This window comes from Eleginops maclovinus, chromosome 9 (assembly GCF_036324505.1).
Source record: "Eleginops maclovinus isolate JMC-PN-2008 ecotype Puerto Natales chromosome 9, JC_Emac_rtc_rv5, whole genome shotgun sequence".
NCBI lineage: Eukaryota > Metazoa > Chordata > Actinopteri > Perciformes > Eleginopidae > Eleginops > Eleginops maclovinus.
The window spans coordinates 14,759,912-14,779,958 of NC_086357.1; the positions used below are offsets into that span (position 1 = coordinate 14,759,912).

The following is a 20,047-nucleotide window of genomic DNA, read 5'->3' on the forward strand; positions in this document are numbered from 1 at the left end:
ATTTTTATTTACTGTGTGCAAGGCATAATCACATTACCCAGCATCCTTTTCTAACGGGAACATCCTGAACACCATAATTATAATATTCAGGTTATTATCCTTTTAGGAACATATGTAGGTGAATGTATACTCACCCTTTATTACTTTTAAACACCTTGATCTGCAATCACTTTGTTGTCCCTATGGCGACTCATATTCAGGTTACTTATTGTATATTATATATTTATCTAATATAGTATTAAGTAATGTAAATAATCCAACAATACTCGAAGATCATACGGTATTGTGTTGTGTACATGTTGTTCTTGTGGTCTCATATAAGCTGGTAATATTCTGCCAGATACTGTGCTGTAGTAAAGTGGAACTTCAAGTGCCAAACGTGAGACCTTTCTAAAACCCTTTTTCCATTTTAAGATAATAATAATAATAACCTTATGTTTCCACACATGTGTTTGTAGTATCCTGTACCATATCAGGTCCATTGCCAGGGAGGTAGTGTGATGCGGGGCGGCTCCTCTCTTGCCACCGCCTCCTCCCAGTCCGCCCAGCAGCGGACTCCGTCATTTCGTCTCCTCGCCTCTCACTTGTTGGATGTGTGCGTTTGAATTTCAGCGATTCAAAGCTACCTGATGGTTGTTTGCCCTCTCGGAGTCTCGAAAGGACCGCTGCTGTGTGTGAAGGTTAATGCGTATTATAGGTTACATGCGCGTAAAAAGCGCTTTTCCTGAAGTGTTGTCCTCGTCCTTAAGTGTTTTATTGCTCCGGTGGCGTGCCGTAACTGTGCTCCGTGTGTTGGTGTCTGCTGGTTTCTGCTGTGTCTGCAGCCGTCCCTCTGACCTTTAGTCTGCTGGTCCCACCGCGGGATTGTTAGGATATCCTAGCGGCGTTGTGCGCTCAGGACTCCGGCTCATCCTTGGAGAAGTTCCTCCGCCGCAGTCCCGTGCACAGCGCTTCTCTGCTCTCCTCCTGCTGCGATAAGGATGCTGCTGACTTTACACGGTTAAACTCCACAGGATTAGCCTGAGTTTAACAAACGGAACATGTAACCAGATCAGGTATGTGCAATGATGAAAAATAGGAGATGGGGGTTTATGTTTGTTACATGTGACGGATTGGCTCCGGTTTTGAATGTCAGAGGTGGCACATACTTCTCTGAACCGGACCCTGGTTTGAAGGAGTCCCTCTCAGTTGCAAATGTAAAGGTTCAAATTGACTGGCATAGAGATGTGTTACTTCAATTGAATTCCTCTTTTAAATTCAAAGTGAAATGTGCCTTTAAGGCTGCCAGTGGAGAGGAAGGGACAGTGGAGCAGCTCAGCAGGAGCTGCTGAAGTCTTGGGGTTTTGCCATTTTCCTGCTGCTGTGATCTTCTTTCACTATGGTTCAGTCTGGTGTGGGGGCCTGCTGCTGCTGGCTTAAAAAGGTTGCTTCAAACAAAAATAAGGTACAGTAGAGGCTGCCGTAGCTAAGGGCCCAATACCCACTTTGGTCACCTGTCTTTAAATGATATTCCATTTGTTTTTGTTGAGCAAAGCACCCACACAGCAAGAGCTCAAATGCTACTGAAAAATAGTTCAGTTTTAAGTGCTTCATTGTATTTCACATGCAATATCTAATAATTGCCTGCTTGTTTAAGATATTTGTAAATGATGACCAATTATCAATAATTGGAATATAACCAACCAGTCAGAAACATCTACAAGTTGTTTCATTTAGCTATAAAACTCAGAATTAACAAGTTTATACTTTGTAAACTACAAATCAAAAGCCGCATTAAAAAATATGATATAACATATCATTTGACTGTTACTGTTTGAATTAGACACGTGGTTAATTGTTTTTTTGTTGTAAATAAGCAGGTTTTCTTTAAACAAATACAGTTAGCATCATGCAATAGATAAAAGGGAGAACACACATTTCTTATCTTGAGTTTTATCTTTTTTGCTTTGATATTAAACATGTTTAAACCCTCAGGGTTTGCAATGGCCCATGCACTTGAATCTGTATGTGACAGCCTCAAATATGTTTATATTTAACTTATAACAAAACCTTGCCAAGTTCAATCTTCCTTCACACCGTGCACACAGCAGCTTAAGTATAAATATGTGAAGAAGTATTGATCTTCCACATCAACAGCCAGCAGCAGGTGCCGTGATTCTCTGACCCATTTCTCACAGAGGAAGCTACGGAAAAATACAGCTTGACTAAATAACGTTAGAGCAGCCTCTCTATATCCTGCTGTCTTCTCTCTCACACACACACACACACACACACACACACACACACACACACACACACACACACACACACACACACACACACACACACACACACACACACACACTTCTTAATTCCTCCACCTCCAGTGGCTGTGTTACAACAGGAAGAGGGCTGATTTCCCAGAGGAGTCTGCAGTCAGGGCCTGTCACAGCTAACACAGCAGCAACAGACAAAATGTATTTAATACACAGGTTGTATAATGGTGTGCTGTGCCAACAGTTCAAAACACTAAACGTAGATAGCTAGATGCTAGCAGCATTTAGTCCACTGGTGTGAAGTTGTTCTCTAATAGCCTCTCTGGCTGGCAAGCTAAATATTTGATTAACCTCAGTTAATTTAACAATCAGTTAACCCAGGCTGCCTTAACTCGGACAAATCCTCATGGCTCATGAATTTTACGTTTCAACGTCAGTTAAAGCTGACCTTGTGACCTTGATTAGAGACAGTTTCAAAAACCTCTTGGACAAATACACTCTCAGGTGTGATTATGGCCATAGGCAGCAATATGCTCTTTACCAGCCTGTGCATGTTGTATGTTATAAAAGCCTTGTATTATCTCTGTCCTTATGCAGACCTTGAGTTGTGGCCTCATACAACCAACTGTATTTAAAAAATGTATGGATAAATATTCCTCCAACATTTTGAAATGTCTAATTCATAGTCAGGATCTAAAAAATACATGAAAGGACCTCAAATTGAAGAGCGAGGCTGGCTGGTGAAAGTAATCTTAGTTCAAGCAGATATGGTTTAATGTTTCTGTTGAGCTTGATTCATAGTCTTGCATCATGTCCACATAAGATTTGCAAGAACATCTGAAGCTTACTGGGCAATGTTTGTGACGAAAAAAAAATACTGTAGTGTAAAGAAAGTCTCAGCATTATAACAGAAATCAGCACTAAGGAATTCAACTGTTTAAATCAAAGTAGGGGCACTGTTATTGTGGTAGACTAACACATTTCACTTCCCTTACTGTCTGTGAGACTTTCTGGAGGCAGTGTACTCAGCCTACCTTTGTTTGTAACGCCATGTTTCTTCCTTCTGCTGACACTACACTGGATGTTTTTTTTCTGGGACTGTGTGTGTGTGTGTGTGTGTGTGTGTGTGTGTGTGTGTGGGGTAATGGTGGGCAGGGGGGGGGGGGCTAAGAGAGAGTCTGTGTGAATTATTGAGAAGCCCTGAAGGTTTTCCTGGCTGCCAGATCGGTATTTCTTGTAGTTTGCTCTACTATAGTCACTCTTAAAAGGTGAAACAAGCTGTGTCCAAACAGCACTTCAGACTTAGCAGGACAAGAAACTTAACTCCACCTTCTGTTTTAAGCGCCAGTCAGCTTTTCTCAAGATCTACCATGATCAACCAGCTTCAGTTGAAGAACAGACTTCAGTCATGATGTACAGTATGGTGTCTGGGAGAGGAAGATAACTTATCAGCCACTTTCACCCATGGATTTGTTAAACACAGATTGCCATATGAATAACATAATAAGAATATGTAGGTCTGTGTGGCTGTTGATGCAGCTTTAAACTCTAATGTACTTAAAGTTAGAATCGCCGTATCAAAGTTGACGGTTCTCATACTGTGTACATTTGCTTAATTATACGTATTTGAAACAGTGTGTGTGTGTCCGGTTGCGTTGATGTGCACCTACAATACGTTCATTATCCTAGGAATTATTTCAAAATCTCACAACTGATGCTTCTTTTCATTTGACATAAGGATAAATGCTTTATTTATTTATCACGTTTGTATTTTTTTCTATAAGGATCTGTTCGTATTCCTTTAAGAGTCTTTGTAAATGATAGAATAATAATAAGAAGGATAACAATGCATAACCTTAATATTTTTTGAGGTGGGTATCTCGCTATAACAGGATGTAATACTGTGAGAATCCTACTAGACATTAAACCTTATGGTTTATCTCGACTGGAGAAAGGATTTGTTGTTAGATCCAGGGTAATCAACATTAAGCCTTGCAACTTCAGCCCTCGCCAGCATCAGGTAAGCCTGAGCAGGTATTATTTGTTTTTCAGTTGCTTAGGTTTGTGACTCTGGCTGTTGCGTAATGAGAGGTGATGTGTGGCGTGCAGATGTGGACGAAGCCAAGCTGGGTGAGGATGAGGCCAGCGAGAGGAAGGCTTGTTGGCAGAGCCGCAGGCCTCTGGAACAGAAATGCTGTTATCTGCTAACGTTGCTCTACTGCTGCTGGCTGCTGTATCTGTGGTGACTCATCAAAAACACACACATACAGACATGCACACTTATAGAGACACAGTTCCTGACTTAATCAGACTGACATACAAAAGCGTGCACACACATTAAAATGATGCCCTCTGACATAGATACACGTGAGACATGCACAAAGACAAATACAAACCTCCGTGTTCTTACAAAGACACAAATGGAAGTTGACGTGCAGAAACACTTTCCATACAAAAAATGTTGTGTTTTGTCAAACCAGACTGACTATAATAGAAATTGATAAGAAGGTTATGTGCCACAACGAAATTTGGAAATGTGAATATATGTGTTCTTGTTAAAGGCATAAAACCTTCCTTTGCATTTAAAGAGTTTAAATGTTCATCCCTTTATCATTATTATCAACAAGCAAAAAGTTAGTAATTTCTTTAGAAATGATTCCCATTTTCTATAGCAGTCTTCTTATCCAAGCATTGCTTGAAGCTTTAATCAAACATTTACACTTGCATAACGCAGTTTTTCCTTACCCAGTGAGCTGCAATACAGTCCGTAGCTCACAAACATGCACATGCAATGAATATTAAGAACGAAAAAAGTATTAGGTTACAAGACCCAGATAATATTCCTGTGACCTGAAGTGAAAATGGAAGAAAAATGTGCTGAAATATATATTCAGTCTGAATAAAACATATCACACTTCTTAGTGCTGACATCAACACTTTCAAATGGAAGTTATTACGTTTCGTTATATGATCGCAGTCATTCACCGTTTGCCCCTTGTATCAGTTGTCTTTCTCTCTTTCATTTATCATGTCTTTATAACCAAAAGTATATACATTTCATGTGGCATTATTAATTGTTGTGTAATCGTCATAATTTTCTTTTTCTTTGTTTTTGTCAAATAATGGAGACATACCACGTACAAGGTAATAGATTTTTCAGAAAAATTAGTTTTAAGGATGCTTAATGACAACTATTTTATGGTGCGTGTGTCTTCAAACCCCTCTGTTTGATTTGTTGAATAACCTTCTGAATTTTACAGATGCATATTTTTGATAAAGTGGTTGTTTATATAGTAACAGATATGAAATCCCATTCAAGTGCTAACTAATGCAGGGGGATGAGAGGAGACCTGAGTCAATGTTTTTCCTGAAAGCATTTCTCCTTCTGTGTGTCTGCCCGGCTGTTAGCATCTACAGTTACAGTCCGGTGAGGTGAAGGTCATGGGTTCAGTGTTTTTTGCACAGCCAACTGTTGAAATGGCCTTGAGCAACACTCTCAAATTCACACCTTCTCTTTTAATGCACGGCTTACAGCAAAGGAAGTGGTGCTCATGCTGGTTTAGTTCTAATTCATCCATTTTGACAGGAGTGGGAAAGGCTTGAAAAATGATGAAGACTTGACTGGTGACAGTTTTACAATCGGCAGATCGACTGTTCTAGGGGGCCATGTTTTATTACAACATCATATTTGACATAGTGCTGAGTAATATATTGATATCATATATATTGTTATATGAGACTTAGTTAGGTGGCATTTACCTCGTATAGTGCTTTAAAGTTAACAACCTTTAGTAATATATATTTAGGTAGAAATGAGCTGTGAACTTTTACTGCCAGTAGAGTAAAGTGGCCCAAAATGAAAAATGGCTAATTCTAAGTTTGGTCGTTTAATTTCTTATGAAAAAAAAATCTACAGAAAAGTGATATCTCATCAAACCCTTACGTTTACTTTTGCTCCTGATCAAGGCACCTCAGCAGCCCTGCCTTCATCCTGCCAACCCTATCATCTGTGGCTGTGCTCCCTCACTTTATTAACTGTCACAGATAAAATGTCCATGTTAATGTATGCTAATGTAATATTCCTGGTACATTACTCCCCCATAGATAGAAGCTGGACCATTTCATTTCCTTTTATGAGACTGCCGTGCTGACCAGCAGAATGGAGGAACAGTAATTACAGCGTCCCCGGCTGTCCGCTGCCCTACAGTATACTGGGTGTGCGTTCAATGATGCTGCTCTGCTGCCAAGTGTGAAAGAGAAGCTGGCATATCACAGCACAGCAGAGGAGGAGCTGAGCAGCCATAATGACACCTCTGCAAGACTCGTAAAGCAGGCAGGCGCGGAGCTGCATGCATGTTCTCCGTCAAGTCCTTTTCCCTGCTCAATTTCTTCAATGTGAATCTCTCTGAACTGGACATAAATTAACTGGAAAATCAATTTGAGCCTTCCAGTTTGAAGTGCCAGTGAGTCAGTGGCTCAGTGGTTAAAACTGTCCCCACAAAGCCAGAGGCAGTCGATGTGAATGTCTCTGCTGCATGGCACAGCTCTGTTTGAGTCTCTGTAAAATGACTCACTTTAAGTACCAGATATTATATATTTGTTTTCTTCTGTATATTATACCCCTTCCTTTTAGGCCGCCACTGTGATAACTGGGCATTTGCTCGGGAACTAAACTGAGTGCCTGTGTAATCAGTGATCTGCAGTGTTTAAACTTCAGCTTTATTTATTGGCTCACCTCGCTTCAACCGAACTTGGACTCAAAAAAGTACAATTCACAAATTTGCTGAAGCCATGACGTAACATGCAGTGGACGTGCATGAGTTTAGATAAATCTGCCCTGTTGCACTTAAAACCAGACCCAACAGTGATGTCACAGAATCTTACGGTACACCTTGACATCACTTGCCTTGGTCCAGACCTTTGAATTTGTCCGGTCAAAGCTGTCTGCATCCATGTTGTGTTTTTTAATTTTTTTACTCATTCCACTCTTAAAACCAACCATCAAAGCAGTATGTTGGTATGGCTACAAATCAGTGTTTATTTAAAATGCTGTTAGAATCAGGGACATACTTTGGTCTCTAGTGAGTAATTGGTCATAGAAAATGAAATTCCCCCTCACAGAAATTGGTTAGAATGGAAGCATTGAAGCAAAAGAGGAAAACGAAGGGTAAGGAGTTTGCAATTCTGTGTGATATCAGGCAAGATCACCACCACTGATGGAAGGTGAGAAGGTAAACCACTGGGGACAGCAAAGGCCAGATATCCAGAGGGTTTAAAATTACTCTTTAATAAGCTGTGGTTGTGATTGTATGTCTGTGTGCATATTCAGACATTGCCTTGTACCTAAAGGATGCTGGGAATGACACCCACTGGGTATAGAGATGGCAATGAGTGGATTTATGATTGATTGTCTACCCATTAAATAGTGATGAGAGAAATGTCACTAAGAAATATCTTTTTTAAGGGTTACTTTTATGACTCTGTTGGTTTGATCTCAGACCTCATTATATTATTTTTCTTGATGTTGATACTACTGTAAGTGGCAATTGTGTTTGCATTTAACACAATTTAGTTGACCTAAACTATGGTATCTGCAGTCCCTTCTCACATTGTGTTACTGCTCTGTGCTTCTCTTCTTTTCAAAGGGTTGTGTACAATAGCGGTGGCTCTTGAAATGTTTTTAACCCTCTTTGATTAAGGACAAATGGGATGTTCAAAACAGATTAAACACATATCAGCAGAAACATTTCCTAATATAATGTATTGCCTGTTGAGTAAAAATCTCTCAATATCAGGTACATGTAGAGTATTGTCTCAACAAAACCAACACTCAGATATGAGAAACACTAGAATAGCTTTACCTTTCTTTCATGTTTGCTGAGCATTGCTGCAGGCTGCCGTGTCTGCATCTGTTTAATATCTAAATGTGTTTGGGGATGTTTATCATGGGGAAATGGGCTGAGCTCTATGCTCGTTTCCAACACCACCTTGCTTTATATTTATATAAATCATCCATTAAGTCCACTGACCTGGGAGCTCCAGCTACAAGCCGCAGTAACACAAGTACAATGCCTTGCTTAAAGGCACTCTTTTGCTGTATTATAAAAGGGGTTTTATTCCTAGACTTTCACCAGAAGCTTTGTCACTGATATTACTTCAGCTGATGGATTTTAAGACCATTTTAAACAGTTTTATATGCATTTTATGTCACAGGAATTATGTGACCCTGATCTGTTATCAACAGCCATGCATTCTGCTGATAGGCAGCCATGTATATGTTAAGCAGAAGTAATTGCATAGCTACTTTCTGCAGTCCACCAGAAATGTTTCTAGTGCCACTTGAAAATAATACACATCAACATAAGAGAACATTTGATGGGGTCAAACACAATTTAGCCAAATAAAAATCATATTGTTAGAGCATGTTTAATGCAAATACAAATTGAAATATTTGCAGGGATTCTTAAACAAATATACTGTAAAAAGAAACCGGAAGCCTTTATTAATAAGGAAAAAGAAAGGATATATAAACATTAAGCACGAAAGATAATTTAAAGTTTGAAAAGTGGAAGCATTTGTCAGAAATACACTTTATTGCTTTAGTTCTGATCATAAAAGTTTCATTTTTAGTCACACTATTAGTAGAATCTGCAGCAGCAGTAGCTGTGGTTGTGACAGCAGTGGCAGATTTCCGCTGGGCCCATAGCCAGCCTACTGGCCTTGGAATCTGGTGATAGGCCTATATGGAAATGCAGGAAGTTTAATTTGACGTGTATGAAATTAGAGATGGACCGTGATTAATGAATCTTTTGCTTGCCATGTGAATGGAGGTATTCACCACATCTTGAGTCACAGCAAGTGTAGAAAGGCTGAATCAGGAGCTGGCAGGCTCAGTACACTGTAGCCTGCAGAGCTGCACAAAGTACACCAGTCATAAATCTGCCAGCAGCCTATACGGCATCAGAACATGTTCCAGATTGGACGGAGAAAAAAACTGAAACTATGTTCCAACTCTCTTTTTTCCACTCCTATCTCCCTCCATCTTCACATGGACAAAGGCGTTTTACCACCTGTATTGATCATGTGCTTTTATAGGGCCAAGAGGATCATTCTAGGGAGTGTTTCTTCACATTCATTGCATTCTTCGCCCCAAATGACCTCGAACAAAATCAAGTAATTGAACTAAAATGTTCAGTGTCATCAATCTCTGACTACTGGGCCGTAACTGCTGCAACAGCTCAAGAGTGAAGATGTGATAACGGCTGGTTGAGCTCCTATAGGTCCCTCAGTACATGAAGAAGGCTGTCAAGGTCACATGAAAGTGTTAGCATTCTGGAAGTTAATGTAGTTATTACTGAAGCGTTATTACATCAAAACATGCAGTTTGAAAATTGTTATAGTTCGTGATTTTTTTAAAGCTTTTTTATCTTTAGTATTTTTGACAGACTAAAGTGACTTTGTTGTAAATGAAAACAGTAACATGTCAGGGACAAACCACTACCCGCTTTGTCGCGGACATAACATAAACAGATTTGTTGCAAAATCAACGCAATAGTCCATATACTTACCTGCCATACAGCTCAATCCACCCTGCCTAATCATTTAATAGATTTCCAGGGTTCACAGCATGGACAAAACGGCATAGCCACAGTAGGACTGGTTGTGCTTCCAGTAACAGCACTTCAGCACCAAGGACAGTGCTCACAACTTTACAGAGGAGAAGTTCAGCTAATGTTCCTTTCAAATAACATTTCATGTCATTTCACAGATAAAAGTGGTTGAGTGAGCTTTTTTAATCTGCTGTGTTCCCCTTACAATAATATATAAAACTGAACCAAACATTCATCCTGTGATTTAATTTTGCGACTGTGAAGTTTCCCATTGGAGCCCTTAACAGATTATGGATTTTTGTCTTGACACTTTACTGTTAATTCTACTTTAAAAGTGAATAATCTTCATGAAAAAGAAATACCACAATGTCTTAACTGTCTTAACTTAAACTGTGCTTACTTCACACCTACGCATGTGGACCAACACACATGCACACTCACATGCACACTCACATGCAAACACACACACACACACACACACACACACACACACACACACACACACACACACACACACACACACACACACACACACACACACACACACACACACACACACACAGACGCCCACGCCGGGCTGCAACAGAGACGTTGGAGAGAGGAAACAGATAGAGGAAATCCTTTGGAACGCCAGATAACAGGATTAGACAAATTACATTTCAACTGTGACCATGAATCCCGTTTGGATGTGCGACTTGTTTTCTCTCCGCTCACAACAGCAGCTATAGAGCTGTTGAGTTTAGATGACAAAATGGAGGTTTTTCCCGAATAACATGTGATGACATTTTGTGTTTTTTTAATTTGTATTATTGCCTACATAGATTGGCTCTGGATCTGAGCTGCTGCTGGGGTAAACACCTGAATTTGTCAGAGAATCTAAATTATTTAACTTAGAAGGTAATAAATCTAAAGGAACATATTCTCAAGCACTGCTCTGAGTTCAGGGCTTGGATTGACATTGATGGAAGGAAAAATTCTCAGCCCTCCATTTACCTTATCCACATTTTTTGGAACTCAAGTGAATTTTTCATTGAAAAAGCAACCCACAATTTCTGTCACTTTGGTCGGACAAGTCTGTGTATAAAGTGTGTTGCCAATACAGTTAATGTCTAACATCTATCTGAACATTTCTGGCAACTGGGTAACATACATACTATGCTGGGTTGTCTGTCCAGTTAAAGTATACTACTGCAAAACAATTTTTCTCACATTTCTGCTTACATTTAATCAATGATTGAGCAGATTGGTGTCTTTCTCAAACATAGCCTACTTTGTCATGCAGAAACAAACATTGTTGGGATGGAACCTGTGGCGTTTGTGGGCAAGCATGGAATGTGTTTGTGGTATGTTTTGGAGAGGAGAGACTGACACTGGCTGACTGCTGGTCTGAGCAATTTAAGATCCAAAGAATCAATCTTGTAAAAATCCTCCAGGGCAGTCAAGGTCCTTCAGCTGCTCCTGAAGACTGATGGCCAAGAGTCCAGAGGGAACACTCCATCAGAGAGAACGGGGGAGATATTCCCATTACTCTGATTTGCCAAATACAGCATATGGGAAACCTGCAGTTTTACAACATGAAGGTTTTTTTGCCTACAAACCAGAAAACTTTGGAAGAAATAAGAAACAATGGAGTGCCAACAATTAAATAAAAATAAAATATAAAAAAAATAATTGTGATTGTAGATGTAAAAGCTTTAAAGCTTTACAAAAATCAACAGTGTACTGGATTGTATCATTTCATTACATAATTCACCATCAAACAATAACAGGCCACAACCTAAACTGAATGTCTTGCTGACCAACCACAAGAAAAAAAACCCTGATCCCTGACATCTCTTGCACTCTCCTTGAGTTAGGGCTAGCTCTTCAATTAGTTAACTTCACACATTGATTCAGACCAGAACCAAACCAAAGTAGTTCAGAACTCATTTTATTCTAATTGGGTCCTCTGGGGTCTTGTCAAGATTGGCAACCAATCAAAACATGTATTTTTTCAACTGTCTATCAAATTAACAACACATACAGCCTCGTACCAAAATCAAACACACCATGCGTGAGTATAGTGTCACAAAATGTAATAGTAGATAGAAGATTTACAAACATCAGCATCACTTACAGCCTCAGGGTACACATACTGTAAGCCAACTGAGATGACTGACAGGTGTCAGTGATGTAATTTGAACATTGAACATGGTGAGATTGAAAAATGTGTTCTCTGCCTGAAGCTAAAATGTTTCATGTTAAAGCTGAGACAACAACTTGTCCAAACATAAAATGCTGAGTATTATGCACTTCAGCTCCAACGCAGTGACACTCTACACTCTGTTAGCATTTGATCATCCATAGGGTTCAATTCTCACCTGACACACAACTTGTTTTCATATGCTTGCAACTTCGTTAGCTGAATCTATAGCCTAAAGGAGCCCATAAATGACTAGAAACTGGATCAAAAGTCCCCTTAAATATGTGAATACTTCAAGACGTGAGCGGTTATCTTTAATAACATGTATTCAGTACTTTGTCATTTTATAACGGGTTATTTTTGCATGTGTTGATGCTTCCAATGTTTTATGTAAAGCACTTTCAATTGACTTGTTGTTCAAACATACTTATTAGGATGTACTGATTCATGTGGTGATGCATGAGTACATGTTTGCCTGGTTGAGTTTTGTATTTGTGTGAGAGAGACTTATCAGTCTCTTCAGGCAGTATTGGGGATTGAAGACCACTGTAATCTGGACCCAGTAGTGTCTGATCCAGCTTTTTTTGCCTGCACTCAGCGTCACACTGTGTGAGTGTGTACTGATGAAGATATCTCATTTCTCTCTGTAGTTTGTCAAATGAAGTGAACTCAAATTGATCTAACCACCAACTTTGCCTGAAAGAGCTTGCAGAGCGACATGTAAACAGGAAGGAAAACAGATCTGTTATTTTGGGTCTGAGTTAGGGATGTGGTGGTGCCAGCAGTGACTTCATTTCCATTTGGAGTACAGTTCAGCTCGCTGGCATTAATTATGAAAAATAGTTTGGTATACCGAGTTTCAGGTTGCACGGTCTGGAGAGAGTTATGATGAATGATGTTAAGAGAAATCTGTCAGCTGCCATCCCCTTTGGTCCCTACGAATAATTGAAGGCAAGTGTACTTTCTGACAGAAACATGGTTTATGTCCTTGTTGCCAGAGTAGGGGTTCAGACCCCAGCTTCTGGAGGCAGCAATGCCTCCTTTTCTTCTCCTCAGTGGAGAGACTGTCAACATTTGTGTGTTTTTAACAAAGAAACTCGTTTAGCTTTTCTTAACACTATCACATACATACTGTACATGGGTTTGAGATGTCTAACACATCTCAGTTTGTGTGTGATGTGATATGGTCTTTTACATTTTCGCTGACTTTGGAGAAATAAAGAATGGTTGGTACAAGGAGGACAAATGGCAATTTTCCTAAACCTTCAAAGGCATAACTGTATGTAGTGGGAGTACTGTTTTGCTGTGTATTTCTGAGACATTTTTGTCTGTTCTTGCTGTGCCACCTTGTGGAAAATATGTGTAAAGCTTCTTCACTGAAACTCATACTTTTATACAATACTATTTTTTCCAATTCCTCTCTCCTCAGATATGTTCATACAGTGTGGCAGTCCCTTCATCTTTGACCTCTAATGTGACTTCTCTTTACCCGTACAACCTTTAAACACTCTTCTGATGTAAGTCTGTCTGTCTGTCTGTCTGTCTGTCTGTCTGTCTGTCTGTCTGTCTGTCTGTCTGTCTGTCTGTCTGTCTGTCTGTCTGTCTGTCTGTCTGTCTGTCTGTCTGTCTGTCTGTCTGGCCATCTGTTATTATTATTATTAAAGTCAAATTAACCACACTTTTCTCTCCTCAGGTGTTAAGCAACTTTGCTGAACGTGAGTATGACAACAAATAATAACAGTGGTGTATTCTGTAACATTTATGCCTCATGGTAAATTTATGTTTTATATGTGAATTGTGTGTTAAAAATTTGACTTGCAGTTTGATTATATTAACCATAGAAAAAGTAAAAAAAGATTATGAATCCGCCCAGTTGCCAGGATCAGATTCTAAATGTAATGATCTCCTCCTCGAATCGTGCTACCCACTTCAACCAAGTTTTATGAACATGTTGTCCGTAGTTTTTCCATGATTCGGCTCACACAACAATCAAACCAATGAAGGGTATAAAAAGTAAATTAGGTTTACAATTGTCTATATATGCATTTAGTTTTCTTTATGATTCAGGCCAACTTTTTCCAGGTAGAAAAGTGGTCTGCTGTATTACCTGCCGTAATGCATGCTTGTATCAAAGAGACTTTTATTCTTCACATAATTCACTCCACGTAATTATAGAATGACCTTTTGAATTTGTTCTATTAACGTTCTTACATAGAAAATATATTCCAGCACATTGCGTCTGTGTGTACTGTGATGCTGACCTTTGCATGATTGGATTGAAAGTCATAGTTGCTGTTGTAGCTGGAGTCTCTTTGTTAATGATGTCACTTCCTGTGCCTGTGTCAGAGTTTGATGGAGAGCTGGTCGGATGACAGCTGGAACTGTTGTCATAACCGGAGGAATACTGGCCACAGTGATACTTCTGTGTATCATAGCTGTGCTCTGTTACTGTAGACTGCAGGTAAAAGTTTGTGTTGAAAGATGTTCAAATTCCACTTCAGTATTAATCATTCTGCCACTTTGTATTATCATATCACCTTATAGGAGACAATACATATTATAAATTATAACTTGCAAATGCTCATCAAATAATCATACATTACTGGCAGCAAGAAATGTTAGTTATTTGTGTTATTTTAGTTAATGAAAATTGTGTTCTGAATATTCAGTAAGATTTTGTAGTTCACAGTTCTTCACATATTTTAATCATTATTACTTAAGCATCAGCTTAGTAAACCAAAACATAAATCCCACCTTGATACATTTACTTACTTTTGTTTCAACAAACTACAGTCTTTGCATTGTAGTTGTTTGTGTTTTAGGAACATTGTATAAATGGTGGACCAGTCATTTTAAAAGGACAATACAAAAATAACACTTTGGTTATCAAGAAACACATTCTTAAAGCATGTAGATTTCATCTATTATTGGGAATTATTTCAGTGTACTTTCAGATTTTTAGTTGTTTCAAGGAACTGATATGGCACTTAATAAAAACCTCAGTATTGTAGACTGGTAAACTGCAGTGCAGTTCGTTTTGCTGTTTGACTGTGATGGACTTCTCCCCTCTGTAGTACTACTGCTGTAAGAAAAATGGGTCTGACAGCGGATCCATTTCTCAGCAACACTTTGCCTGCAACGCCTGCAGTGTTTCCGGCCTGGACGGGTCCATCATCACCCCGCTGTCCATGTCCCCACCAGACCCTCCCCGATCCTCCGACCCCACCAAACCCACAGGTGGGCCACGCAGCTACTGCCCCACCTGCTCTCCCTATGACTCGCCCTTCTACATTCGTACCACTGACGAGATGCGCAACGGGGGCGAGCGCATCACCTACATGCCCACACACTATGAGAACCAGGCTCTGGCGATGCCGCTGCCCACCATCCGAGGCTCCCTGCTGAGGGAGACCCAGCGAGGCAGACCCCCCGATTTCTACACCAACACCCGAGCCATCAGCACTGAGGTGTGACCACTCTAAAAAAGGAAATCACACCCATATCCACAAACAAACCCTTATTTTCACTTACACAAACTCCAACACCTCTTCCAATAAGACCACAATCAAATGGATTTATTTGATAAAGGCCCACTGTTTGTGGAAGTTTTCACATTTATTTAGGGATTTGGGGGATTTAAGAGGATTGTTAAAGTCAACTGCTGAAGACTAAAATGTGTGACAAAGAAGGATCACTTTCAAACCTAGTTCCTAACTTTGTTTCCTTTCATTTTAAGTTTTCACTATGATAGTAATTATGTAATTGATTGTAGATCAAACTGTAGGTTTCTTATGAGAACATGTCTCTTTATGCTCCCACATAAAGGGTCTAGTTGTACATTTGTAATCTGTCGGTTGACTGTTACTGTCTTTAATGACTGAGGGCTATCTTAGATAATTTAAGCTACACATCTTCCTTATGACTGCCAAATGACAAATATGTAGTATGATGAAATATGTAGTAAATATAAAGCAATTTTGTCATGATAAGCAAAATGGAGACTGAAATACATTTGGAGACTGAAATACATTTGGAAAAGTTACAAGAAGGAAAAGTCATCCCCTCTGCAGTTTAATGGATACCTGGACGCATGCTTGAGTTAAAGGAGAAGGTTATAGAGGACGGGCGACTGGAGCATTCCCTATGCAAGCTGTTTGGCAAACTACTGCAGCTCTTCATCTCCAGTCATCACCTTTTAGCTTCTTTTTTTCTCATCAAGCAACTCAATTAGAAGAATGTTGGAAGCATGGTGGACACTGACAAAGATGACAATGCTGCACATGTACATATACATTCAAGCAAAAAACTGGAACATGGATACAGTGGTTGTGTTGGGTTGCCAGATCTCCGCTGAATCCCCACTTTCTCCCAAAAGGTGTGAACCTTTGAACGAACAAGAATGCCTGAGCCCTTGAACGCAACGGTGGCAAGCTTGAAATGAACTGAGTAAATTTCTCTTGTGACAGTGATGCAAAAAGTTTAATTTGTAAATATTAACCAGAAAGCAATGAACGCATCTTTTGATCCCATTGTGTTCTTGAAGAAAAATCATGAACCCCTGGAATTCGAACATGATGTATTTTGAATGAGGGTGTGTGATTAACTAGTTTGTGCTATTTTGTCTACTCACTCCTTATGTACTCCAGTACTACTCTCATGTTGAGTCTTTGAAATGCAAATAATCATGTAATTTATTTTTATGGTTTTTTTTCATATTGTAAGAAGTCAGAATACACATTTATGTGATTTAAACTGTTGCACAGTGCTCATTTTCTACATTACACTCACCCAGCATTACTTGTCAGACAAAACATTATATATAAATATTTCCTGTGATTTTTGTATTTATATCTCAATGTGTAACAAGATAAGTGAGGCTAAATAGGCAAAGCAAGAACCATTGAGGACTTGTGTAGTGTTATGTTGGGTCATGTTATGCTGGGTCATTTTACAAGATTTCCAGAGAGGCCTAGTGTTGCCATTCTAGCAATACACGAAAGTGCATATGACATTATTGGAATACATTGATCTGAAGCTTTTTTATTTGATTTTCTTACCTTTTCATTCAATAAGATTAAATAAAAGCCAACTGCAGTGCCATTACAATACACTATCTCAAAATTATTTTTAGATATTTTCTCTGGATTGACTTAAACAGTAAAAAAATGTAAACCTAAAGCCTGGCAAAATGAAAATTCATCACCAAAGGTTGACAAGTTTGATACCTCTGAAATCTCTGAAGAGAAAAGAAACATAAAACTACCATTTTGTTTCCACTAACACGAAGCATTCATTGTCATGTGTTTATTTAGGCATTGTATCAACTAGATATTTTATTACTTACATACTTAACCAGTTATCTTTAAAAACAGATAAAAAGGTTTTTAGAAATGTGGTTAAAACAGATATTATACCTGATGAATACAGAAACAATAATATTTGACAGTGTTACATTTTCACTATAAAATAGTTGTAACTGCTTGAAATGTCTCTTTGTGTGATGATTTACAAAGCACATTACATACATGTTATGTCCAAATAATATCACATCCACATTATGTTAAGTTTAAACATAACGTTGAATGGGTGTATTTGAATGGCTAAATGTTGACTAGAAAATAATTATAAAAGCAGCCCCTTACCATAACTAATCAGGAGCTCTGGAGACAGCATGAACTCTGACATTGAGGTTATGATTGTCATGAGGCAAACAACCACTATCAGATGCTAAAATTATTTCAGAGCAAAGCATCAATTTATCCTATGGTTTTTCTCTAAAGGAATCCTTTATTGTAAAGTGTAAGCCTTGATAGTGTGGCTCTCATACAGCTGTCAGATCCAGTTTCAACAACAGACAGATGTGATTCAACAAAACCAATGTGTACTCTTTTATGTCAAATACAAGCCTATTCATTTTTCCAATTAAATTCTAAACAAGAAATGCAATGTGTATACAATTATAAAGCAGATGTGAGATGTTAAAAGTCCAAAATGTATACATAGAAAGTATTGCCCTGTAAAAATATGTTAGGTTCGTGCCACACTCACAGCGCATGCGTGAATTACATTCCAAACCGGAAGGCGTGTCGCTGAACTCCCGAGTGATTCATCTTGTTTAACATATACGATCTTCGCTTCAACTCTTCTGACAGCTACTACTAACAGCCAACTCCTTTACGCTCCTAACAAGTAAGTTGACAGCTCTTTTATCAACACCTGTGTCCGTTCTTGTCTCCCGTTAGCATTCAGTGAGATGAGAAATGTGGTGTTCCTTCTTCTTTATCTTCATTTTTCCTCCGGAGCCAGGCGGGGTGTTGCTGAGGGAGCTCGCTCCTCCAGATAGAGGTCCGACTGTTTTGGACTTCGAGCTAGTTAGCATTAGCCAAACTTAGCTTCAGCTCGCAGCCTGTTACACATTGGTACTTCCTGTTCAGCCTGCATTCACCTGGGCTGGCAGATAGCCCCGTGTCTACAGGTCGTCTTGTGACTAACGCATGGTATTGCTGTCATTATGTTATTGGAAAAAGACTGCTGTGCTGAACTGATAAGGTAGCTTTCCGCTAGCTAATTTTGCTTTTCTACTTAATGCTTGTGGTTGTAGTTTGTATCAGCTAGCTGTTGTGATTGCAGCCTGCCCGGTTTACTGCTACACTGTCCATTTTAATTAGCCTGCTAAATGTCCTTTAGAAAAATAAAAAGCTGCCATATAAAGCCAGCTGGCTGCTGATGTTGTGAGGGGTTATGATGTGCTCCATCCAGGCCTGCAGACACAAATGATAGCAGCACTACAGTTTACTGCAGTAATTATTTAAACACAGATAAAGTCTATGTTTCATTACGTTTCTGACAACAAAGTGTTTTTTGAACAAAGAACCGTCTCTTCATCTGGCAAAAACAAAATCGACCTCTACATTTATAAGTCAGGTTTTTAGAAATGAACGATTCACACAGAATATGGTTCAACTAAGAAAATAATAGAAAAATACCCTACAGTTTTTACATTTTTTTTTTTTTTACCTAACCCACATTACTGCAACTGTTGTCATAGTACCAAAGCATTGATTCCCTGTTTTAACATAGGCTTCAAGATTTGATTTTGGATTACATCATTACCACAATCTGTGTCATCGATGTTCAATTTAAGGAGAGACTTGAGTTAAAATTTCACAACCGATAACTGAAGTAGCCGTTTCAGTTATGGGCAGGGCTGGAGGATATTAACCAAAGTATCAATGCGTTTATGACCTTGCAATGGATGTTAAACAGTTTGTTTGAAGTCAATTTAGCCCCATAAGAGTAGAGTTACTTCTTCAATGGCAACATTGAGCTTGTGTTAGCAATATTAAGTACAGGTCTGATATAAAACTTCAACAATTATTAGCAAATAGTTTGATGACAATTAAATACTTTGAGGCATCTTTCAAACTAAAACCTTTACCGTTTTCAGCCCCTCAGACATGGAGTTATTCTACTTTCTTTGTTTTATATAACACTTTGGGATTCAGACTGTTTGACTGGACTGGGCATTTTTACACATTCCTTTAGTGGGATGGATATTTGATTGAAAACGATGAAGTATTGGGATATGAAAGAACTGCTGCTATTTAAAGTGGCACGGAGAAATACTGGTAATAATTAAGAGCACTAGAAAACTAGGGCTTCATGACAGGCGGTAGATTACTACAAACAGGAATGCACTGGTGCTAGTGAGATGAAGGCCAGGCTTCAGCATTGGCTCTAAACTGAAGTGTCCTTTTGTGGTGTGTCTTGATGGAGTGTTTTGTTGTCATAAAGTATGCACTTTAATAATGAGTAGCATTACTCAACCAGTCACAGAACTAACCGGTATATCAGGAATAAAGAAGTGTCCATTACCCATTGATAAATCACATTCTGAATCACGGGGTGTATTGACAGACTTGAACACAATGTCGTGCTGCTGTGTGTAATACAGGTTATAGTTGAGGTCGAAACCATGTCTTCGTCATATTTGAATATGA

At 39.0% G+C, this 20,047-nt stretch overlaps 2 protein-coding genes across 7 annotated transcripts in view; both read left to right on the forward strand.

The window, feature by feature from the left end:
• Positions 1–577: 577 nt before the first annotated feature.
• Positions 578–17,446, forward strand: fam163ab (family with sequence similarity 163 member Ab). 5 transcript variants are annotated; one of them, XM_063891821.1, is made up of 5 exons: positions 578–680; positions 13,477–13,564; positions 13,741–13,762; positions 14,394–14,508; positions 15,122–17,446. In XM_063891821.1, exons 4-5 carry the CDS (start codon positions 14,416–14,418, stop codon positions 15,518–15,520), a joined length of 492 nt encoding a protein of 163 aa, XP_063747891.1. In that variant the 5' UTR covers positions 578–680; positions 13,477–13,564; positions 13,741–13,762; positions 14,394–14,415; the 3' UTR covers positions 15,521–17,446. The 5 variants fall into 5 exon arrangements, with proteins under 5 accessions (XP_063747891.1, XP_063747889.1, XP_063747888.1 ...); XM_063891819.1 differs by having other exon boundaries at positions 586–1,055; XM_063891818.1 differs by lacking the exon at positions 13,477–13,564 and having other exon boundaries at positions 586–1,055.
• A 683-nt stretch (positions 17,447–18,129) lies between these two features.
• The window catches only part of rabgap1l (RAB GTPase activating protein 1-like), a 97,781-nt gene continuing 95,863 nt past the window's right edge, over positions 18,130–20,047 (forward strand). For both annotated transcript variants that reach the window (XM_063891259.1, XM_063891260.1), the window contains exon 1: positions 18,130–18,236. The gene's annotated coding sequence lies outside the window, so the exon portion shown is untranslated. The remainder of the gene's footprint in view (positions 18,237–20,047) is intronic.

What these genes read in the sequence shown, in the direction of transcription:
- fam163ab (XM_063891821.1), top strand. Translation starts at nt 14,416, where the DNA reads ATGACAGCTGGAACTGTTGTCATAACCGGAGGAATACTGGCCACAGTG. An exon ending in TCTGTTACTGTAGACTGCAG is followed by an intron (nt 14,509 to 15,121) that starts GTAAAAGTTTGT and finishes TCCCCTCTGTAG; the next exon opens with TACTACTGCTGTAAGAAAAA.